This window comes from Pygoscelis adeliae, unplaced genomic scaffold, assembly GCF_000699105.1.
Source record: "Pygoscelis adeliae isolate BGI_AS28 unplaced genomic scaffold, ASM69910v1 Scaffold57, whole genome shotgun sequence".
Taxonomy (NCBI): Eukaryota; Metazoa; Chordata; class Aves; order Sphenisciformes; family Spheniscidae; genus Pygoscelis; species Pygoscelis adeliae.
The window spans coordinates 8,908,473-8,934,603 of NW_008825615.1; the positions used below are offsets into that span (position 1 = coordinate 8,908,473).

At 39.3% G+C, this 26,131-nt stretch overlaps 1 protein-coding gene across 1 annotated transcript in view; it reads right to left on the minus strand.

The window, feature by feature from the left end:
* COL19A1 (collagen, type XIX, alpha 1) overlaps positions 1-26,131 on the minus strand; it is a 211,374-nt gene that overhangs the window by 132,576 nt on the left and 52,667 nt on the right. The window contains exons 9-10 of the mRNA XM_009333160.1: positions 7,351-7,404; positions 2,136-2,180 (exon numbers count right to left, since the gene is read on the minus strand). Coding sequence (XP_009331435.1) covers positions 2,136-2,180; positions 7,351-7,404 — 99 coding nt within the window. The remainder of the gene's footprint in view (positions 1-2,135; positions 2,181-7,350; positions 7,405-26,131) is intronic.

Here is a 26,131-nt window from a genome sequence, read left to right on the forward strand (position 1 = left end):
GTAGCTTCTGATGAGACTGTCTCAAATTATTTTTGAGTGATCACTGATAAGTAAAAATCCTTCCACTTGTATGTTTCCTTTTATTTGAAGGACAGCAGAATACACTGTTAATAGCTACACTGGAAATACTTTTAAATAGGATCTTTTAGTTAACTTCTGAAGTTACAAGACAAAAAGAAAAAAAAAGGTTTAAATGTGCTGACTCAGCTTCAGATAAGAAAAATGTGACTATCAGTTGTTGGGTCATTTTACCTCTGCCTTAAAATAGGGGAAATCAAGCAAAGAGAGTGGCAGCAACAGCTGGAACCACATGCCTGTGTCCAAACACAATTTATTCATAAAACTTGAGGAAAGCACAGCACAGCTGCAGAGCAATTACGAAAAAAAAAGAAAAAAATCCACAAGCCCTTCAGAACTGATGAATAACGATGCCACCAAGGAAATCAGATCTGTCGGTGGAGTTAGAAACACTCAAGCTTAACAAGTGCTTTTTTTAGAGAATGAATCTTCACATTATAAACGTTAGTTGCTATGGATGCTGGTTTTTACTTCTGATATTTCTTCCTTCCTGATTGCTGGAATACTTCCTTCTAAAAAAAACCTCCACAATTTAAAATCTGTTTAAATTCTGTTAATCCATAACATGCTTTCTTTAAAATGTGAACACTGGAAAGCTGGCTGACGCTTCTAAAGAAGTATGGTGGGTGAGTGAGTATACCCATGTCCAAAGCAGCCTAACTCACAAATATATTGCACTTTTTCAAATTCAGAAGCTGCTACCTACTCTCCATTTTCTTCAGTCTGAATACTGCCAGAATTGCAGTATCTGTCGCTCTTCATCTTTATGACATATAAATTCAGCAGAAATGCTCCTCTGCACCTTTTTCAGACAGTGAGCTGAAGCACAGAGAAACTATCTATGATCCAAGAAAAGACTCTTAATTCAGGTTGCTTGAATCAGCCACATCAGTCAAAACTAGTGAAAAAGTAGTAACCAGGCAGTAGCTTGGTTAGGAGCTGAAGTTTCAAGTGTGAACTATCACTGTTGTTACTTTAATTCCTATTAGGCAAGCTAAGAACAGGCTCTTCCTTCCTCTTGTCCCTCAACACAGACTTATCTCTGATAACCTGTGAAGACCTACTTGTCTGAAGCCACACAAGAAGATGAGGTTGCACCATCTAGAGCGACCCAGGCTGGCATTTTGTTAGTCAAGACAGCCTTCCACAGGGCCAGTTTAGTTCCCATTTTAATGCACAAGCTTTTGAACTATTTCTGGCCACTGCAGAGCATCTGCAATTAGGGCAAACTGCTTCAAGCTCTATTTCCAATACCCACTGGTGAAGAACAAGGAAAGGCTTCTCCTGGGATTTACACTTGGAAACATTTTATGGCTGTTGGGAGACGAAGAAGGTCCTTACGGCAATATGCTAGTCCATCAGGCAAAGGGACTGAACTTCCAGTCTGAGGAAGAGGTAAATGCACCTGCATTCAGCTTGGCCGCTGGCAGTCAAGTCAATTTACTCAGAGTCAGATGTGTGCAGGAGACAAAACTGATGTTAACTACTGTGTAGGTATGCAGAAGTATATCAATGAAAATTAACCTTTTGAAATTAGCAGTCGGTTATGCTGTAGCAAATGTTAAATTTTGTTATTGCAGTAAATTTCTGTTCTTAGGAAAAAAGTGTGTAAAACATTTAGTAGTTGCGATCAACACAATAACTTTCTATAAAAGTGCATTTGTAATGTATAAACGCAATAATTAAGTACTATAAATACCTACATATCATCTCATCATGCATTTCATACTGTATAAATAAACATTTGCTAGTTACCATAGAAATAAGGTAGCAGTAGACACTACTGGAGTCCAGTGGTTATGGTTCTGTTAGACTTCATTATTAAATCTTTTAAAACAAAAAAAAGTGGTTCTAAAAGAAGCACTGATAACACCAATTAACATGCATAAAAACCTCCTTATTCTTAAGCGTTTCAGGAATCATTTACATAGCAAAAAAAAAAAAATTTTATTCATGAATAAGACTTAAGGAGGACCTTCAGAACAAAGTTCTACTTGGTTCGCCATATATCAAATCGTTAAATCGATAAAATAAATAATATGGACAGAATAATTTACCTTTTCACCTTCTTCACCTTTACTACCCACAAAGCCACGTTCACCCTGGAACACAAATAAAATAAAATAAAAATCTCAAACAAACATTCTTCTAATAATTGCATTCTTTAAAATAGTTTTATTGCACTGAATTTTTATTATGGGATTAAAATAGAAGAAATCATTTGGATACTGATTCTCTCATTCAAAAAGGTATGAAACCTCTACAAAAAAATGACACGGCTTTCCAGAGTTTTGTCAATTAACAATAGTCAATAATTTTTCCATTCAGCCTGAAGGATCTTCTTGGCTTTAAAAATTCTGAACTATTCATTGATGCTAAACCCACTCATTACAGTCCTGCTATTCTTCTGCAGAACCAGTTTTAACACATTTATTCATATTAATACTTTCACTTTAATTTTTAAATATGACTAGTCAGCTGTGAAGGCCTCCAAAACCCAGAACAATTGAGAAAAATATAAAGATACAATTTACTGAAAGAAAACTCATTCCTTTGAAAACCACATCCAATTACCCAAGTATTAGGAAAAAAAACAGGAGTTTTGAAATATTAATTCAAGCTCATCTTATTTCAGCAGACTGAATTCTGTATCTGATGATCTTTCAATAAAAAGACCTGAAATAATGCTCTTCCAGCTCCAACTTGATAACTTTTAGCTCAGAAAAAGATCTTAATGTACAATCTACTATGTTAATATCTTTGTCAAATAGTCTGCAGCCTGGCTATATTATAACAAGAATAACACCTGTTTTAGATCCTTACTAACGTATACTTCCATGTTTTCTGAGACATATAGCAGACATACAGCCAAAATTCTATACTTACAGCACAGAAACTACCTAATAAAAGAAACCCAAACATTCTCTTTCTCCCTCAAATCATCTAGGAGGAAATGGTTTGCATGTCTTTGCCAGTCTCTAGAATTCAGTCTCACCACCTCAGTACAATGTACATTATTTTCACAGGTCTGAAGATGAAGAGACAGGAAAATTTCTGAAGTAAAGCATATGGTATTTTCTAAATTACTTTCAAAAAATTAGAATGAGCAATGTCTGAACATTCTTTCACCCTTCAGAGAGAGTCATTTCCTTATATAGAAGTCTAAGGTTTAAGTGAGGTTAACTAGAACAGCAGGCTACAACTTGCAAAATTTCTAGCAGCATTTTGTCAAATCTTTCAACTGATATAGCATCATGTACTACACATCTGGGAATTAAATTCAAAGCTTTGGAGATGTGCAGGTGTATAGATTATCAAATAGTTCCGGACTTTTCATCAACCACCTACAGCGGCTGCTTTTTGTTTGCTTTCTTTTGGCTGGGGTGGCTCACGCAACCAACAGCTTAGAGGTCAATTTTAGAAGCACGCCCAAGACCAAGCATGCAAAATGGGATCTAGTGAAATAACCGTCCATATGTCCTCACCTAAAAATGAGTGGTTAATTACTGAAATTATTTCTGAATGTATGCAACTTCTGTTCTGTTCATCTAGTTTCCCTTTCTCATGAAAGGTTGGACCAGAAGATCTTTCGAGGTCCCTTCCAACCCGGGTTGTTCTATGATTCTATGATTCCCATTCTTCTCCAGCTATTGGACATACAACACAGCTAAGCTTATTCACTTTTGACAGATTCCTAGAAACAAAGTGTTTTCTTCATTTAGCTTTCCCATTTGTGAGACTACGTATCCTGTCTTTACTCAATTCCCAATTCATTATATAAAAATTATTCTTAGACAGAGTCAAAATTTCCCTGGTTGTAGTTTGTGTCCATTGCCTCTTGTCCTTTCACCTCCGACAAGAGTCTGGCTCTGGCTTCTCAGCACCCTCCCAGTACTTACAGAAAGCAATGAGTCTGCACATCACCCTCCCCCTTTCCAAATCATCTCATCTTAAGGCTGAACAAGCCCAGCTCCCTCAGCGTCCCCTCATACATCATGGGCTCCAAGCCTTTGGCCATCTTGGTGCACCTCCACTGGGCTCGCCCCAGTGAGCTGCTCTCTCTCCTCTCCTGGGAAGCCCCAAACTGGACACAGAACTCCAGATGTAGTCTCACAAGTGCCAAATAATCAATCCTCCTGACCTGCTGGCCATGCTCTTGCTAAGGCAACCCAAGATGCAGTTGGCCTTCTCCACCACAAGGGCACCCACCACGACCCCCAAACTCCTTTTCTGTAGAGCTGCTTTCTAGCAACTTGGCACTTTGCCTGTACTGTTGCATGAGGCTATTCCTTCTCAGAGGCAGGACCTCATGTTTGCCTTTGCTTAACTTCTTGAGTTCTGCATTAGCCCTTTTCTCCAGCATGTTGAGGTCCCACTGAATAATATCCTTGCCCTACCTTCCAGAGCACACTGACTACTTCCCCACATTTGATAACATCCATGAACTTGCTGAGAATCCTATCATCCAGGTTATTAATAAAGACACCAAACAATACTGGCCCCAGTATCACCTCGTGGGGGATGACACAAGTTACTGGGCAGCAGTTGGACCGCACAGTAGTTATTCCACCTTTGAGCCCAACAATCCAACCAATGTTCCACCCATCTTATTGTCCATTTATCCAGTCCATATCTCACAGATTTGACAATAATATGACTGAAGACTGTGCCAAAAGCCCGGCTGAAGTCAAGGTATGCAACATCCACTGCTCTCCCCTAATCCACACAGACAATCATCTTGTCAGAGTAGGCAATCAGGTTGGTCAGGCATGATTTGTCCTTGGTGAATCCATCCTAGCTGTTCCCAGTCACCTTCTAGTCCTTCATGTGTTTAGAAATGCCTTCCACAATTTGCTATATAATTTTTTCAGGGACAGAGGTGAGGCTAACTGGCCTACAGTTCCCTGGAACTTTCTTGAAGATGAATGTGATATTTGCCTGTTTCCAATCATCAGAAACCTCCCCTAGTCATCATGATCTTTTGCTAATGACAGAGGGCAGGCTTGCAGTGACATCAGCGGGCTCTCTCAGCACCCCTGGATGCATACTGTTTGGTATCTTGTAAATGTCCAATTAGCTGAAGTGCTCCTTAACACTCTCTTCCCCTTCAGTGGGTAATGGCTCATTCTCACACACTATGCTAGGAGGCTCAAGTACCTGGGAGGCCTAAGGGCAAACTTCATTAGTGAAAACCAAGGCAAAAAAAGCATTGGGTACTCTCGGCCTTTTCCATGTCCCCCACCCCATTAAGCAGTGGGTCAACATTTTCTTCAGCCTTGTTTTTTTGCTACAGATGCACTTAACAGAAGCCCTTCATGGTGCCCTTCAAATCCCCCATTAGTTTCAATTCGAGATGAGTTTTTGGTTTCCTAACTCCATTGCCATATGCTCTGGCAATGTTTCTATATTCCTATTGGGTAGCTCACCCCTGCTTCCACTGTTTACTTGCTTTTTGTGTCTGAGCTCAGTCGGGAGCTCCCTCTTCATCCATGCTGGCCTTCTGCCATGCTTGCTCAACCTGCTGCACATCAGAACAGACTGTTCTTGGGCTTTTAGGAAGCTGTCTTTGAAGATCAACCAGCTGGGCTCCTTAGGCCTGCAGGACAGTCTCGATGGCTCCTTGGCCTCCTCTTTGCCAGACTCAACAAACTTAGCTCCTTGAAACTCCCCTCAAAGGTCATGTTTTCTAGGTCCCTGAACAAACAGTAGCTCCCTGCTGGACCCTTCTCTGGTTTCTCCACATCTCTTGAAGAAGTGAGGGTGGAAGACCACCCAAACATGACACAGCATACCAGATGCAGCACCACCAAGCAAACGGGGAAAAATACCTTCCCCTGATCTGCCAGCTGCAGTTTTACTAATATAGTCCAATACGTGGTTCACTTTATTCCCAACAGGAGAACGCTGTTAGCTTAAACCCAGCCTCATGTCCACCCTGTGGGTCCTTTTCAGCAATGTTGCTGCTCAACCAGTCAGTTCTCTGCCTGTACCAATGTATGGGGTAATTAACTAATTCCTTCTTTTTCAGAAATACAGTTTAAGTGTCCAGATTTTTTGCACATATTTGAATTTAAAAAAAATATTTCCAATTATTGAAAATAAGAAATACAGTCAACAGAAAGTGTAGAGAAAGAAATTTAGGTAATTTCCACTTCACAGCATTAAAAATATAACAATATTAGCCACTGGTAAGTTACTTCAAAGAATTCTCGTGTTGCAGAAATAAAAACGTGAAAGTCACAAAATAACACATTTATGACTGACAAATTCTCCTTTCTGTGGCAGAATTCTCATATTAAGCTAGGCAAAACATTTCACACAAGATTTTTCATGGACAATCACTGATTACTCGTGTTGATACTCACTGCAGGACCGCTGATCTGATTTTCAGTGTTTTAAATATGCTTGCAGTACAAGTCAATGAGATCCTGGCTTTGAACGTATAAATTGATAGACTGTGGTAAGCATATTGCGGAACTCAATGTGGCTACCTCAGCTGCAGAAAGTAAGTTCCTTTCTTCCCTTTGTGCTATATTACAGGAAGTATCTGCCCTAAAGATACACAAATCAGCCCTTTGCATCAAGGTCACGCTGCAGAATGCTTTCTTGAAATTTTAATATGAACAAAATAATGTTTTTTTTTTCTGTAGTCCCTTAATTTGTGGAAGCAGCAGAGCTATTTCCCCTACAATTTTCTAAAAGGAATTAGCTGGACAGACGCATGTAACATTAAGATTTCATTCCAAATACTTATGGTTAAACACAGCTGCAATCAACAGAAAACAAAATCTGACCATGAAAAGTCTTTAACAAACATTACCAGCAAGGTCTATAATACAGATGTCCCTTTTTGCAAGTTCTGGCCTTCCTACAACATTCCACCTCTGGAAAGGAGCAAAAGATTAAAATGGAAGAGTGGAAGAAGCAGTGCCATCCCTCATCTCATTTTGCTGAGATCACGACACTCTCAAATTTCAAATTTTTGAATCTGCTATCTTGTGGCTGGAAAAACCTGCACAGTTCTGAGACTTTGGCGACCGCTCTCAATGCAAAATAATACTGCTAAGCAGGTTTGTGCCCCTGCACCTCACACACTTTCTCTTTTGAAAGAGAAGCTGATCGCAAAGTTTCTCTGTCACATCACACAACTCAGAAATTGGATATGTAATTCAAATCCGATTTACGTAGATACTGGACAGCTGGCAAAAAGAATATTGAGAGTAAAAATACATAAAATGAGACTGCTTTATTCTTTTATTTCTATTGTTTTACCTTGGAACCAGTAAGACCAGGTATGCCAGGAGCACCTACTAAGCCAGCTTCCCCCTGAAACAAAATGTACATAGCCATCATTTTACAGACCTAACTCATGATGGAGCTAAATTAAGAGAAAAAAAAAATCTGGACATGTATTGCTTCTCATTCTTTTTCTACAGAACAGCTGAATTGATTTCTAGGGTTGTTTAAGTCTGCTGAGTTATATTGGGTTAAATACATTTAACTTTCAAAATATTAGGCAAGTAACAATTACAGGTTATCTAATCACGCAGGAGATATAGCTGTAGATTGCTTCAGACAACTGAGCGACAAAAAAGATTAGAGAGTTTGGATCATGTGAAAATCTTTCTGAAGTTTTATTTCAGGCCCTGATTCAGAAAAAAATACTTCAGAAGACACTTGCATACTACCCAAGTACCTAAAACCCCAGCAAGAGTGCCACAGCTTCCACTCTCTCCCTCATACCTATTAGGTGCTTGAGCCCACAGGGATCTACGCTTAAAGTGTTAGGTCCCACAGGGAGCTGTACATACGAAGCAGACTGCTGGTTTCCAGGCTCTGCTCAGTCAAAAGGGAGTTTCAGATCTTTTCCCCATCTCTAGGGGAGTGCCCAACCTACTTAGCAGGAGGAAATGCAAATCTTGATCCTGTGCAACCAGGCAGACAAAAATCTGTTTCTCCTACTTCGTAAGTGAATGTTCTGTACGTGTTATTGAATTACTGCCTCCTCTACCCCGTGTTTTAAAAGAGCAAAATAAATCAGCTGTACATTTGACTTAGTCACCCCCTGCCCCCCCCCAATTACTTTCTCCTTGAAAATTAAGAATCTGCTCTGGGTTTGTAAATTTTGTTCCAGAAACCGGATGCTTAAAAGTTATGCTCAGCGACTGAGCGTAAGTATAAACAAGCACAATGTTCATAAAAAATGTTTTTAAAAGGTAACTATCCAAGCTGAGTAACATGGTAAACTTAATCTTCAATATCTGAATAAGCACTAGTTGAGCAAAAGAAAAAAAATAAATCAATAGCTCTGAGTTGAAAGCCACAGACGTTTCAATTCTGCATTTAATATCAGGCTTTCCAAGGAAGAGGTATAGTTAAAAACCTAGTAATATCTCATTTAGAATCAAAATATAAAATATTGCAGCCATTTCCTTTTCCATTCCTTCTTCGCAAAGCTTGTTAAACAATTACAGACCTAGAGAGAACCAGGCTCTGCCACTCAAAGCTAAAAACCACCCTCCATTTACAGATTCATGAAATATGCCACTGTGAAGTACATTAATTTTGGTCTCAATAAATCTAAGGTTCCTAAACTAAGTTCTGTGAGAAGAATTCATCCATGCTCATGAGACTTCAAGTGGGAGCTCAGAAGACTTATTAAAGGAATCTAAACTCAAATGCTTTATCCATTCCATTCATGGGTCTTAATTCCTTGACAGAAGTTTGCCCTAGTAACTCGCATGCCATCCAATTCAGTTTTCTAGCCAAGCCAGAATTCAGCAACAAAAGTTCTGAAAGTTCACTTGTTTGATTCCAAGCCAAGCAGAAGACAAATACCTCACAGACGCAAAAAAAGAACAGAGACAAAGGAAAAACTCCAATCTCTCTTAACAACAGAAAGAGACAATAAAAGAACAATTACTCATCAAAATGATACAAGTAATTAAGCAAATAAATACAAAGCACTCATGATATACAACAATTAAAATTCAGCTTAAAATAACTTGTTAAAATGGCATTTTTCTAACTCCACTCATAGCAGTTTTCAGTATCTTCCTTCCAGCTCCCCTCTGTAAAAATAGATGCTAGTGTGCTGGAGAAAAATTCTAATTAATCATTACAAGTAATCCTTAGTTGTTCGTTTTCTCCAGATTTACAACATGTAGTCAGAAAAATTCTTCATAGTCTAATAGTTACCAGTTAATAAAATTTCATCTTCTCTGCTATATTGGATCACTGTAAACTAGAAAAAAAAAAAAGCTACATTCATTGTTTTTTTGTGGATACAAGCCAGAGATGTTTTCCCTTACACTGTTTTATCAGTGTTCTACAAATGATTATCCCTTCAACACAACAATGCAAAAATAACCTCCTACATCAATACTGATTCCTATTAAATCAAAAGTGATTAATGTTGTTGTTGCTTTAACTATTTTGGAAATGTGCAGTGTATTTATAATCAGGGTTCTTAATGTATTTATCGTTTATTGATTTTGCAGTTTGTAATTGCACTGCAACACCCCATAAAATTAGGGATTCAGTTTATACCTAAAGGTTTTCAAGATAAAGTAAGATGCTTGATATGTGTGTACCTCACAACTTTCTTAGAATGCATTTACATTAATTTGTATACCTCGACTTCCACATTTAGCTATTTTTCTCCCTAAATAAGAGATTTTCACATTAAAAAAGATTTAAAAAAAGAGAGACTATCTTAACATATAAGTATGTGAACTTTATTTAGTGCATTGATTACTTGTACTACCAAACAATACGGTGCCAAAAATGAATTAGGTATCACATTAACTAATCATAAAAAAGAGTTAAGAGAAACTTGTATCAATCACTTGGAATGCGTTTTGCTATTTAGAACATTTTATAACGGCAAACATGCTGGAACTTCATGAGATTCTCCTCAAGGCTGGGAAAGAGAAACAATTGCTGTGAAATATTTTAAACATTTTGCAGATATGATTCTGCAAAATTAAATAAAACCCAAACCACCAAGAAGGAGTCAGATGCTTCTCCATCCTCAATATGAAGAACAAACATTCTTCCTTTTATTTTTAAATTCACTGGGGCACTGACAGGAGCCTCATTTACAGAATAGGCTTGGTACTCCAGGGTTACTAGCAAGGAAACTCATCTTAATAGAAGTAAAATCAGCGCAGTCAAACACTACTTACTGTTTTGTTAATTTATGGATATGTGCCTTCCATTACCCTGAGTATGCCAGACCCTTAGAATAATCTAATAGCCCGGTGTTTTAAAATGAGGACAGCTATTTTTAGCATTGCAGAAATGGAGCGGAATGTTCAACAACGTACTGTCAGAGGGCTTGGCTGCATCCTCCCTGTGGAGCACGTACCGAGCCAGTCCAGAGCCACCAGCGGGGGCAGAGGCTCTGCTTTAACAAATAAAAATCCCACACCAATTATACTCCATTATATGACACCTTCCTTAGCCTACTGGCATATTTCCTTGTTTCTTTAAACAGGCTCTTGTTAATGGTTAGGATCACCTGATAGAATATTAATTACATAAAAATGCATTCAGCTGATATTTACTAAGGCTCACTCTGTGAATCTCCTGGATTAGTCATGTCAGGAAAATTCTGCTAAATATTATGACATTTTGGTTTCACTGCACCTACTGATCCTTTTGTTCCCACTCGGTTACTGCTGAACTACCAGTACTCAGCACTTGCTGGGCCTCAAAGGCCCAAATCAGTGCTACCCTTGATGCGAACTTGACCCATGTGAGCAAACATAAGATCCTCCCTTAAAATAACCTAATGGAGAAAGGGCTTGGGACAGGTAAACAATTTGTTTCCTTTGCTCTGTCCTGCCTCCACAGCAGCCCCAGCAGAGCAGGTATGCCATGGTTCGACCAAGGGGGTGAGGGCTGGTCGGAGGACTCCTGTGTCCTTGTGTCCTAGCGATCAAGGCTCCTGTTGCTTTTTTATGTAGCTGTTCAAGAGAAGGACAAATGGGAACAGCCCTACTAGAATGACATAATCTGAGCTTAGAAGGCATTAGTTTTTCCTCATTCCTAACCCTTCATGATACACATCTTTGGGATAAGTCTGACTTACGTATACATTCAGGCACCTGGAAAGTAATACTCTCCAGATTAGATGATGTGTGAAAATTTAGGTTTCAGTGCTTTGCATATGAACTAAGGAATCAGCAGCCAGAGGCAGCTCAGAGCTTCAGAGAACATGGTCACAGGGCTCCTTACTCCAGACTGCACTCTCTTTAGTTGGCATTGTTTCCTTTTTCGCTATTAGAAAATGTGCTGGCGTTGGCTGGGGTAGAGTTAATTTTCTCCATAGTAGCTAGTATGGGGCTATGTTTTAGAACATGTTGTGCTGGAAACAGGATAACACAGGGATGTTTTCGTTCAGCAGTGTTCACACAGAGTCAAGGCCTCTTCTGCTTCCCACACGACCCCACCAGCGAGTAGGCTGGGGGTGCACAAGAAGTTGGGAGGGGACACAGCTGGGACAGCTGACCCCACCTGACTAAAGGGATATTCCATACCATGTGACATCATGCTCAGCATATAAAGCTGGGGGAAGAAGAAGGAAGGGGGAGACATTCGAGTTATGGCGTTTGTGTTCCCAAGTAACCGTTACGCATGATGGAGCCCTGCTTTCCTGGAGAGGGCTGAACACCTGCCTGCCGATGGGAAGGAGTGAATGAATTCCTTGTTTTGCTTTGCCTGCATGCGCGGCTTTTGCTTTACCTATTAAACTGTTCTTATCTCAACCCACGAGTTTTCTCACTTTTACTCTTCCAATTCTCTCCCCCATCCCACCGTAGGGGAGAGTGAGCGAGCGGCTGTGTGGTGCTTAGTTGCCAGCTGGGGTTAGACCATGACAGCACGTCTTAAAAAGCACACAACTTCCACAATTCCTATTTTCAAATACATAAAGGACACATATTTTACAAATAAATTGCATAAGTTAAAAGTTTGTTTCTATATTTTGCTCCCACAAATTATTTTTATTCAACATGAGAAGTCAGAGTTGTTCTGAAAAACCTGAGAATAAAGGATCACTCCATTTATTTTCATGCATAACTATAGGCCTGCATATTTTCTTTCTTTTCTTTAGAAAACTGATAACGAACTGACTGAAGCCTTTATCATAGATGTCAAGGAGCGGTTTTTATACCGTCAACAAAAGAAGCTCTGCTTCTGCTGTCAGTAGGTGTTCTTTCTGCTTTTGGCAAATATAAGTGGTATTCACCCCTATCACACATCCTTGAAGTGACAACTGCCACCTTCTTGACGTTCTTCATCAAGAAGTGACTCCTCAGCCCAGAAGACACGCTTCCAGTCACCACTCTTAAATGCCACCAATTTCAAACAGAACAGAACTGGACAGTAAGAAACTAAACAGCAAATAGAGGAGAAAAATGAAGGCAGAGCGTATTATCAGCGCATAACCAGGGCCTCGGGTAGTTTGCGTTTAGTTCCCAGTTGTGCTGCACAGTTGTGTGTAACCTACAACAGGTGATTTATACCTCTTTCTCCTCCTCTCCCTCCTACAGTATTTCTTAAGAGGAAGCTCCTTCACATCTGTGGAGCCCTCAGGGGCTGTAATGATGGAGCTTTACAAGCAAGGGGAAAGTTGTAGGCCGTGCGGAAGAGCAGTGGAACAGGACAGCTTCTCCTCATTTTGTCTCACTGTGTCCCTGAAGGGCTTTTACAATTTTTTGTTTCTCTACTTTTCAGACTGCCTCAAATGACCCAACTAACACCTTTTTTAATGGCCCACTATCCAGTTACATTCCTTAGTAAGACGAGTAAGAAGCACACTATACTTTATTACTGATAGAAGTGGGTAATGTTAAAATGTTTTTTTTAATTTATATTGTTATTTAAAAATGCAGTGCTTTTTTAATTTATATTGTTATTTAAAAATGCAGTGCAGACATGAATTGAACATGGGCTTGAAAACAATCCAGTTCAGTTGACCTACAACACCAGACGGAGAGCATAAAGAAAATGCAAACGAAAACCATGAGAAAACTTCCTGTAGAGTACTGATAACAAGCAAACAGGCTTCTGGCTGCAAAAGTTTCTCAAAGACCTCTTATGGATGAGCAGTTTAGAAAATTAAGTCTAGCCAGTTGGATATTTCTATCATCTGAAGCAACATGGTAGAAAAAATTTTGAAGTGATCTTATACTCATGGACAACTGATAGATTTTTGTAACTATGTTTCTTCCCTTACAGTATATCTGTCAAAAGAAAAATTGCTTGACTTACATACCATCTACTGATTTATGGTTAACCCAGCCATAACATGGCATTAAAGCAAATCTAAACCCAGTTAAAGTTTCAACAGAACTGGAAATTCATCTAATTGGCCTTGCTAAAATAATATTTGAAATGTAATAATGTTGAGTATCAGTTAAAAAGCATTCTCTGATATTAATGAATTGCTGAAGTCTTTTTAAAATAATAAAATATATTATGACTATTATACTCACCATAATAACTGGAGCCCCAAGTTTATGTTAGGAAGGTAAACAGCATAGGTCAACCTCTTAGAATGTCAGAGGCCATTCTTTACTGCAGGAATTATTATTATCATCATCATCATCCACTTCCATAATCTGAAGACTACGGTACAAATGTCAGTTTACACTAACAAAGACCTGTCCCACAGACCATTAACCACTATTAAGTCTAATGTCTAAGCATGCAGATATGAAATGCAAAAAAGCAGTAGCAAAACTAAGGACTTAAGATGAATTAAAAATAAATAGACAGCATGTAGACTGGAATTTCTAACCTAGGAACTAAGTCAGATCAGTACTTGTTCTGAAATACCATATTGTTGGTGTGCTTGTGGAGCTGCAAACCGTCCATCAGCTATTGATAAGTAAAGCAGTTAAAGATACAGTTTCCGTGTCTCCATTTACACTCAGAAGTTTAAGACTTTCCCAAGAAATATATCAACTTCAAAAACAATGCCTTTTGACATTTGACGTATCTTGGAGATGGGCTAGTATTTGGATGAAAAGGATATACCAACCCCGTACCTAGGTCTCCAACAGACAGTTCCCCACCTGTGAGTCCAGGATCAGCTGATCTAGTGTCAGCACAGGAGCCCTGGCGTTAAAAAGCATTCTCTGATATTAATGAATTGCTGAAGTCTTTTTAAAATAATAAAATATATTATGACTATTATACTCACCATAATAACTGGAGCCCCAAGTTTATGTTAGGAAGGTAAACAGCATAGGTCAACCTCTTAGAATGTCAGAGGCCATTCTTTACTGCAGGAATTATTATTATCATCATCATCATCCACTTCCATAATCTGAAGACTACGGTACAAATGTCAGTTTACACTAACAAAGACCTGTCCCACAGACCATTAACCACTATTAAGTCTAATGTCTAAGCATGCAGATATGAAATGCAAAAAAGCAGTAGCAAAACTAAGGACTTAAGATGAATTAAAAATAAATAGACAGCATGTAGACTGGAATTTCTAACCTAGGAACTAAGTCAGATCAGTACTTGTTCTGAAATACCATATTGTTGGTGTGCTTGTGGAGCTGCAAACCGTCCATCAGCTATTGATAAGTAAAGCAGTTAAAGATACAGTTTCCGTGTCTCCATTTACACTCAGAAGTTTAAGACTTTCCCAAGAAATATATCTATTAACTTCAAAAACAATGCCTTTTGACATTTGACGTATCTTGGAGATGGGCTAGTATTTGGATGAAAAGGATATACCAACCCCGTACCTAGGTCTCCAACAGACAGTTCCCCACCTGTGAGTCCAGGATCAGCTGATCTAGTGTCAGCACAGGAGCCCTGGCAACTGTTCCCTAAAGGTAAGTCTCCAGGTGTACCCCATTACTCTCAATTCTGGGCAGCTTTGTAGGGAACAGTGGCACCTCAGCCCAGCAGAGTTGTAACTTTTCCTTTCGGTCCCTTTTCTTCACCTCTTTGAGGTTTGTTAGCCTACTCCATATCCTATGTCTGGGATGCCTGACAGAGAAGCTAGTCCGCTATCTGAGGGACACAGGCTCTCCGCATGAGTTTTTAATCATCCTTTCACTAAAACTCAATGTTTGTTTAGAGAATCAACATTACTCTGACAGCCACTTCTCCGGCTGCATTCCTTTCTCATTCTTCCGACATTCAGCAGAAGTACTGCCAGTACACTATATTCTACAGGGTGGTATTTCTTCCGGCTATTTCACAACACTGGCATTATAACCCTGTCACTGTGAAGAGCCACACATTTTTGTGAACAGTTCCTGAAGTCTCACCTTCTTCCACATCATAGATTTGATACCGGAAGAGAAAAATGCTCAGACTAAAGTATGATGAAATTGCAGGGGGGGACAAACTGGCCATAGTCACTGTTACATTACACATCCTACTGACTAAGGCTCTGAGAGTTCACATCAATCAAAGATGATTTGTAAGAGCATCCTGATACTCTATTATTTCTACTGCTGGTTTTGCCAGCAGAGTTGCTATCACAGCAGTGACTAACAAATGCCACAAAGATCATAGTTTCTTCCACTCACAGTTATTAAAACAAAACAAAATGTAATTAAATGAACAGACCATCACTGAGACAATCTCTCTCCAATTATGCAGAGCTGTTATGTAGCTTACAACAAAATCAATAAGGAGTAGCATTGTACACTATTTATTCTCATCTGTTAAGTATTTTCCCACCTTCGCCCTTCCCTCACAGCCTTGGGTGCATCTCTATCAGTACTGCATACTCCTCTGGGCAGGGAATTTCTTTTACTCCAGGCTTGTGCTACACTGTACAAGAAAGTCCCAAGACCTTCTTATGTTAAGGGAAGACACATGAACACAACATGTAACGGCTATACCGCAGCAGGCTGGCATTCTCCTTCCATGCCTACTCTGATGGAATTTTCATTCTAACAAATGGACAGCTAAATAAACATTTCTTCAGATCTTATTGTCAATAGCTATAAAGAAAAAGTTGTACATCTTACACATGTAAAGGTAACAGGTTACAACTATTAAATAAACTTAACTATGGATTAATTTCGCCCATTTAGTGCCTTTCTTATTACAAACTAAAATGATGTTATCTTCATTTGTAAGGGAAAAATCAGAAGAACTGCCACACAACAAAAAGGGAGCATAGTGAAAAGGGTGTTAATTCTGAAGAAAAAGCATCAGCTGACTAGCTTCTCAGTGTCTATGAAAAAAATTAAATAAATCTGGCTTGTGTGAGGTACTTGTTAAATAGAAATCAAACACCTGTCAACCAGCTGGGCCGCGTGTGTCACTGCTGAGCCATCTGCAGAAACACACCCCACGCCAGTTGCTTTACTTAGCATGGGCTGGGAACAAGAATCCATTAGACAGAAAGTCAACAGTGGAATTAGCAGCACTTTTTCTTTTAGTGCCCTTCCACTTACTTGTTTGACTTCTTGTGTTTCTATTTTTGGGAGCCTCATGCCAAAGCAACAGTGCTGACTGCTGATTAGACAAGACTTGGCCCAGCCTCAGCGTGTCACGTTGATTTAGTCAATTCAGACTTGAAACATGCAGTATGAATCTTAGGTGTTGATAAATACTGGCTAGCAGTGGGAATTAAAAAAAAAATAATCCTGTTTTTCAATACCCATGAATGATTTTACTATATGAATAAAAAGCAGGGGTTTTTGTCCAACAACTTGGTATCCACGAATGAAGAAAAAGCAATTCACATGGAATTTGGAATATAAAACTTACATTTTAATTTCTACGTTTTTTGGGGGGAAGATGTATATTCATTGACATTAAAAATTCACATCTTAGCTGGATTAATTTAAATAATGATATGACTAATACAATTCACCCACCAAAAAAAGGGCAGAGAAAAGTTAAGAGTTAGTAGGTCACAAGTCACAGCAGTCAACATCTTTAACCTCTGTACAATTTGTATTACATATACATTTTCTATTACATGAGGCTAACAATTTTTTTTTTTAAATTTCATGCACTACTTGTACTAGAAGTTGTTAGCCATGGAGAAAATACTGTGGGAGAAAATACTGCTGTATATAAATTAAATAAATTGCAATAACATAAATTATTAATTTTTAAATTGTCCTAATATAGATCAATGATTCATCAGGTCCGAAATCTAGTATTTGGTGATGTTCAATACCTAATTCCTCTAGAGAAAACAAACAAACTAAGCAAAGCGTGTCAGACAAGCTGTACAATGCTGCAGTACAGTGAGAAAGTTCCTTCCTCTCCAATTAGTCCATCTCCCGCAACACACTGCTGCCAACTTTTACAACACTAAGTCTTGCAATAACGGGTATTTTTCTTAAAGCTCTGCTTTCTGATGAGATGTGAAAAGCTCAGAATATTAGTTTCAAAACCTATAGTCTCTAGCCCTCGCAACTGAAGGAGAAAAAAAAAGAAAAACCCAATAAATATAATTTAAGAACAATTGAAGAAAAATCCTCAAGCCTCTTCCCGCCCTTTCAAGGTCCGTAAGGTCCTGACTGAGGCTTTTCAAACATAGTTAAGAATCCCAGAGCCAGGCAGGCTCACAGCTGAAGTATTCATGAATCTCTGATTAAGGAACAAAGAGCTGCATTTAACGACAGCATTATTTAACAACCGCATTATTTTTTACTTCCACGTTACATAACACGCTAACAAAAGCCTGTCCTGCATGGCAGCGTGCCACCCTCAGTTTTGCTCCCAGCAGCCCAGACCCCTATAAAATGGACGGTGACCTCTGGTTTCTTTGGCCACACCTCACATCACAATAGCGGCCGCTGCACGCCGGGCCCCCGTGACTGACTGCATTCTGCTGGTTAGTACAGTTTCACTGCAAATACCAGAGGGTATACCCTTCCACCCCCACTCTTATCTCACCAGTGTCACTCGCCTGAAGGAGCCCATGGCTTTGATGCCGAGCAATACAAGCATTAGCATCTGGCCCCCAAAACACATTTGCACTTTTGTTCTACTGAGACGTACTAATCTGATTTTGAGGGAAACCACAAGAGGACAGAAGACAATGACACGACTTTCCTCAAATGGGTTAGCTGACAGACTGAAGCATAATTTTTTTTTCCTCAAAAAGCAACAATTCTTTAATTAAAAATGAAGTCTCTGCTCACCGACAGTACACAACCTACAGCGGTCACTAGCACCGTTCCCTCCAGAATGGAAATAACACCCAAGCAGTGTCACTGCACGCAAGGTAATTTGATTCCACGGAGCTTTCTACCGAGAATCAAACTGAACTGCTGTCGTTTAGCTTTAGGAATTGAAAAAACAGGGAGCTCAACAGTTCCTGGAGTTGTGAACTGCAAAAATCACCTAATAAGGCAAAAATAAGTCAGCAGAGCAGACAGCTCTCTGGAATCAAATTTATGATCAAAGGCTATTCAAAACACTTCCTTGTAACACGAAGGAGAGAGCGAGAGCAAGCAAGCAAGAACTATACATGCTGAAGCAATGGAACAAGTTTTGGAAAACATAATGGTCTAAAGTGTATTTGCCCAGTAAGATTTTGAGAAAGCATATTCATGCATCAGAAAGCTATAGAGAGCTATTATTTTCACATTCATCCATCTCTTAAAATCAGATGTGTGCTAATTATACACAAAGATATCACTGAAAAGACAAAAAGAATACAAGAAACCTGTATGAAAATTGTTGCTGTAACAGAGGTGTCCAACTGCCTCATTTCCAATGGCCAGTAATTCCCAAACTCAAGGCTTTAATGCAGTAGTATTAATGTTTCCAACCGTAAAACCACTGTCTTTCTTTTTTAGGGCTGATCTATTTACTTCTTTACCCATACGTAGAACCTAGTTTTAAAAAATTTCCTATATTTCCTATTAAAATGTTGTTTCGGCTTTACGTTCTCACAGCTCACAATTCTCCTACTTTGAAAAGTTTTCTATGTCAAATACTTTTTCCTATATTAGTGATTATACTTTTTATCTCTATTGGAGACTCCAGAGTAAAGCAGTAGAGGAATTTTTCAAAAGCTGCATAACTTGCACAATTTATGTCCATACCTGATCTAAAAATATTGAAATATAACTGATCAGCAACGACAGGAGCTCAGAAATTAGATGGCACTGAATGAAAGACAGACAAACTGAGTAAGATGGCTTTAAGCAGTACCTATCCAGTGCTCCACATGAATTTTTGGAAGCTTTCTCAGAGATGCTGATGAGCTACTTCGGAAATATCCTGACCCCTGTCAAGGATCTGTACAGCACATGAAATGTGGAAGGCACTGTGTCCAGAGATCTTTCGAGACAGCTGCAAGGAAAAGACTGCATTACTGTAAGCTCAACACCAATGTCTCCTCAGATTTGTACATTTGCACGAGTGACTGATGCTCCAGGAGCATATGCTGAACTGGCATAATAGGCCATATATCCACGGCTCTTCTGCAAAGTCAAACATGCCTTAGAAAATTCTAGACAGGGTTTCCATGGTCTAGCTGGAGCAATAGGGAAAGCAGGTTAATGGTCACAAGGATCTTCATGATGAGACGATTTGATTTGGATGTACATTTAAGAAGTTTCTGGTTGTGGATTTTATGACATAGCTGGCCGTGAAGACCTGACCCTGGAGTAACTCAGTACGGAGATGGGTATTAAAAGCATCTCTGAAAGTAATTTGAAGTCACATGCTATACTAGTATGTCATTTATAATTTTTTTCCAAAATTAGAAATTAATGTATATATATTTAAATCATGTTGGAAAACAAAGCACTGGACATTTCTAAGCCATGTTTTATATTGAGCTTCTGAATTCAACTTCTTTGTAAAAAAAAAAAATCTTATAATGCAGCAGTTTTCAAACTCATTTTCTCAGGTACCACTAAGGGAAAGGGGAGCGCTTCCCACCAGGCAATGCAAAGTAGGCTGTTCAGGAAGTGTTAATATGCCGTTTTGATGCAGCACGCACACCACAAATGGTATCTATATCACATTTTGGGAACCTTTTTACTAATCATTTCCTTACCTGTACCAAATATAAAGAGAACCCTATTACAAAAGGGTAATCAAATTTAACAGGAAAAAAATCATCAGTGTTCGGTTTCAGAGTCAGTTAAAACTGAAGACAGCACACTGATAGTGCACCTGAGAAAACTGAAGGTACAGATAACCATCTCATACAGTTAAATGAGAAAAACACCACCACAAACAGCATTATATATTCTAGTCCTGTTATCTTCTAGCTCACAAAATATGTGAGTTCATGTACACTTTGTTGGGCCATCGTCACAAATACATGCAAGCGAACAAAAGAAGGAACAATCCTTTTACAGATACCTACTGCATAGTTTCATGTAAACCCAATTTCATTTTCATGACTCTTGAAGTACAAATAGCACTTGTACGGTTGGTAAAGCTCTTGAAAAGTACACTCAGTTTTTTTCTCTAGTCTGAATATAAATCTAAGTTGTGTAGTGATAAACATTGTTTTTACTCACATAAGCATTTATTTCTCCTTTCATTCTGTCTAAACTGTTTATTTTACTAATACACTGTGGGAGCACCCATACAGTGCAGTAGCAAATGCACAGCGTATTGAATATTTCATTGCTTCTTCAGGCTTACTGTGCAAAACCAGCTATTTTAAAAAGCTTACTCAATATATTAATATTTTAGGATGTCTGTTCATAATCTAAATTGCAAAATATTAGTGCAAAAAATGACAACAGTAAAGCTAAGCCATTTGAAAGTATTAAGAGTAAATGGTGTCACAAGTATTTCACAAAATGTAGTTTAAGAAATGTAGATGCATCATCTCTCTCACTATGAATTGTATACCATAAACCATAAGAAAGCAATTACCATGGAGGTTTGGATAAAGGGGAACAGACAAAACCAGTTTAGTTTGGTAAATCTTCTGAATTTTCTGAATTACATTTCTGGCTACATCAGTTTTACTTTTCAGAATGTAGTGACCGAGAAAGAAAAAAATAGACAGATTTGGAACGGCCAGGAACAGAGCCAGTTACTCACCTTCAGCAGCTTGAGTCCTTTGAGCCTTGCTGCCATCAGCACATTCTCAGAAGCTTAAGAGCTTTTCAGCTAGCAGGACCCCGTAATATGTAAGCCATAACTCCCCAGGAGACTTAGTACTTTGTATCAAAGTACATGCCATGGTGGCAACCTCTCTCTCAGAACCAGGAATGCTCCCACTAAACTTTTCGAGTACACAGAGATCATCCACCCCCTAAAATGTGATAAGCCAAGACAGTCGAGAGGTTCATCTTGACTGCCAAGGCATCACAGACCAGCGAAAAAAACCAAACCCAAACAGGACTACATCACCTAGCATCCAGGGCATAAATAAACTTTTAATTTGGAGCTTCACTGTCATGGCATTATAGACCCAGAGCAAAGAGAAGGAAAGGACTTGAGTTATTTGGCTGAGGGACACAAGAAATGCAGGAAACAGAAGTATCTCAACTATACAGAGGCAAATCAAACCCAGCTTGTTCAAGTTAACAAAAAGCTCGGGAAAGGAAAGGGACAGAATGAACTCCCTGTAAATAAGAACAAAAAGATCTGGTGGCTCTGCCCGTCCCCCAGAAAAGGTCTAAGGACACATTTGTAAGGCTGGAATACTTGATCTTCTAGTCATGGCTCAAAGTGTACACCTCCTTAAGTTGTCAGACTATTTGGAAGGCACAGAAGTATCCTACAAAAGGAGGACCCAACACACGATATGCTTAGTGCAAAGTCTAATTGTTTCCTGGGCTGGAAGAGTGGAGAGACTAGCCCTGTTCCCTCCCGATACAAAATGCATAGCAGTGAAGGTGGCCATCCTTATCTGTATCAATCCCCCAGTAGGTGCTATGGAAAGGACCTGCACAAATACAACATGTACAGAAGTAGTAAGACACTATGACCTCAGTAAAGGAGAAGCTTGTGGGTCTCACCAACAGGAGATTCCTCTCACCATTTCAGTGTGTCAGAACACTAGGAAAATAATCAAACTTTTTTAATAGGAATACTTTCCAGCACTGTATCAACCTTGCTCAGATTACACCAGTGGCATGACCCTGCACACAGCAACAGCCTGTGAAGACCATTCTTAATGGCAGAGCAATCAGTTCTTGTTGTGATAATGAGGTTAGTCTAACTGCTAGATCAGGGTTGCTTAACTTGTGGAGCCTGATTTGCAGCAGATAGGTGACTGTCATCCTATACCTTAGAGCACTCCAGTCCTCCACACCTCAAACCTCCATTTCAGGCACAGATTTAATTTCTCAGGCCATACAGCCAGCACTCTGGCTGCAATCCATTTATACTAAATGGCTTCAGAAGCGTATCCAGAGACAATTTCACTTGCTAATCGCCAAAGAGTAAGTAGGCTAACACAGTGCTTCCCTTGATGTGTGTTTCTTCTGTCCTCACAGACTTTGCTGAACACTTCCAGAAGGCCAAGGCATAAGGTCTCACATGTATAGTGCTTCTGATTTACCACAACATTCCAGTTCTTCTTGTATCATGATTTGACAGATACCTTGAAGAAGTGTCCCCAGAAGGTTGAGCTACAAATCAGTCCTGATTGCAGGAAGGGGATTATGGCAATGTATTCCATATCTTCTGGTAGGCTACAAATGAAGCGAGTTTCCTTCCAAGGGAGGACTACTGCCCTCTTATTTTTTAGAACTATAAACTAACACCACAGAATTATCTCCTCTGATACTCCAAGAATTTCTTCTGTTGCCCTATGTAGGATCTATTTAAAAAATATCTCTTAAGACGGCTCCCTGAAAAAGGACAGGGATGAAGGAACTAGGTAGTTAGACATCAAATAGAGAGTCATATATGTGATGGTGTCCACGATCTACTGTGTTGTGACTTTGGGGGCCTGAGGTAGGGCTCCACAGGGACTGCATTTGATTCTTGAATCTCTAGATTGGTCATCAGCACTGTCACACTGACTGCTTTTGCCCTGAAGGCAGATGAGACGACAGACACGTTGTGGTGTGTTGCCAGTCAGTGGAAACATCATTTTTTACTTTGGCAGCTTACAAGAACTGCAGTAGAAAAATCAGCAAAACTGCAGAACCATGGCCTGAACACTAATCTGTTTTCTTTTGGGTGTTAAGACTATTCTTATATCACTCTAGAGTCATCAAGACAAACTTTGCTCTTTGTATTAGCCCACAGCAGGTCCAACCTCTCAAAGAGCAGGAACCTCCTAGAAGCCTACACCACTTAGATCTGCGCCTATTAGCCAGTACAACTGTTGCAAAACCACTGCAGCGTTTAGTGAATGGGAAATGATGTTGTCAGCAATATGTCTCACAAGTGACAGAAGGCCAAGTGTCACATCTGAAGACAGACTGAAGATATGTGAGGTACACAATCTATTTTCACACTTTAGATCCCTGCAAGTCAAGGCCATATATGGAGCCTTACAGACTTCTCACCATTTACACAGATCTTGAAAATTAAGTATACGACCATGGAGCATTTTCCGGGGAGATTCTCCTGGTAAGATTCTGTCAAGTAATAAAGTATATTGGATAGGATTATTCTAACTTTATTTTTTCACTACGATGTCAGGTATGTTTGAGCTAATCAATTCTACAGAAACAGGCCTTCTAATAGCCAAGTTTATCTCATTCTAAGGTAAACTTCTAAAATAGGTCAAATGAAGTGATACTGTTGCTTACTCACAGCAACATGAGTAAGAGCTGCCACGTATTTATTCTCTGAACCTTTCCCCAGAGAAAGAAGTATGAACAATGGAGTATTGCGGTGGATAGTTTTTGGGTGTATCAGAAAGAGGCCCTCTGCTCTCGAAGGCTCAAACTGCATTTACATAAACAATAATTTTATCTTTGTTTTTCCTATTTCTAACTAAGGACTTAGGGGGCACATCTGCACAAAACTCGGAAAAATACAGTGCAGAAAAACATGAAAATAGCCATACCAGTCAAACAAGTATAACATCTCCAACAAAAGATATGAGTATTGAAGGGTTTAAGAGGATAAACAAACTGCAGTAGCTCCTGAGAATGCTCTCCCAGCATCGCAGAGCCTGCACCTCAACTTCCTGAAACATAGGAGATGCCTTTGTATATGACAGTGCTTAGAATATTTTTATTCCTTTACTTTGTTCAGTTGCCTTTGAATCTATGTACGTTTTTAGCATCCAGAACATCCCAGAAAAAGGAGCAGAAAAATAAAAGATGCACACAAATTTACATAGCTCTTGATGCATCAACTGAGAGACACAGCATGTTAACACCATGCACAACACGAGGAAAATAAAGTGATTCTACCTCCAGAAAGGAGCTAATAATTCCACACAGCACTGTACTACTCTGCATAGACATGACGACTCCGGCTAGCAGAGGCTGGGTGGCTGGATCTCAGTTTCTTCATCTAGTTATGCACATACAAAATACTTTGTTTGCCTTTTTTTTTTAAACAGCTTTTGGTTTTGCCAGTTTCAGATTCCATGGTAGTTCATTTTTAATTTGCAACAATGGTATGGCTTTTATATAGTCTGAATTAAAAGAGATATAATTTCAGGAAAAGCACACTGTCTTGATATTAAATATGATCTGACTGTTGAGCCTTACGTAAACTAACAGGAGCTTTGGGATTTGGCCTGACAGTGAGTCTGCAAGGCGCTAAGCAAAAAAACCCCAAACAGTATTAACCATGGAAACTGTAATAATAACTTGTACTGGAAAAGCAATGTAGCCTGGTAATTTTAAAGACAGATAACATCAGAGAAGGAGCTACAGAAAGAACCAAGGGAAAACACAGCTTCATTCTAGATCAATCTACAATGTTTTACAATAACTCTTTCCATTAATTCACATCTGGGAGCACAGTAAAGTAAAAACTGTCTAGCTGGGTCAAATCAAAGGTTTCTCTAGTCAAGTATATGACTACAATTGTGGCAACAACAGGTGCCTACAGAAAACTATAACAACAGGGCAACCATAAAGACTTCTCCAGGGGGCTTCCCACACTTCAGCGTCTTGGAGCTCAAGAACTTTCAGACAAGCAACAATGTCTGTCTGACACACTCCATGGGTTTTTATTCCATCAGCTTTCTAATAAATTTTCAGACTGTTTAAATCCTGTGGCAGTGTTCAAACTGTAATCATGTAATAGGAAGAATAAGCCCTTTTCTATCCTTTTTGAACTTGCTATCAGATAGGTTTGATGCTCCAGTTCACACACTGAAAAGAAGAGTAAAATAAATAAATAAATCCCTATTAATCTTTTCTGTTCCATTCATGATTGTATAGAGCAAGGAATAGGACGCATTTAATCTCAGTTGTGCCTTTTTCAAATTGAAGTCCACATTGTCACACCTTAATTGGAAGATGCCCAATGCTCTTGATCACTCTTGACACCTCCTCTGAACATTTTGCAGTAATATTAGACCCACTTTGAGATGTGGGAACCAGAACCGTATACGCCATTCAAGATGCAGCACGATACGGTTTCACTAATAATAGTGACGTTAAGATGCTTTTGCTTTGTTCCCTGTTCTCTTCCTAATCATTCCCAAATTCCATTTGTGTATTTGACTAGTACTTAACAGTGAGTGTATGTTTTCATTGATCTGTAATTCCAAGATCACTTTCCTAAACAGTAATACTAGTCCAGAGTCGACATGAAATACATGGTTTGCTTTGTTTTTCCTCTTCATCTGCATCACTTTACTATTACTTTCTCTGAGTTTTACATACCACTTTATGATTCAGTCCCTCAACATCGCGAAGTCCTTTGAACATCTTTGCAGCCTGCTCTGGGGAGGTTTACACGGCACCGGGCCTGCTGGCGACAGATGGAGTCCAGCTGTCTCACAGGGGGAAAAGGGTCATTGCTCATGAATTGGCAGGGCTCATTGAGAGGGCTTTAAACTAGGTTTGAAGAGGGAAGGGGATAAAACCGGGCTCACTAGAGATGAGCCTAGGGGTGGCATGCCGATGCCGGGGGTGAAATCGATAGCCCAGCTCAAGTGCATCTACACCAATGCACGCAGCATGGGCGGCAA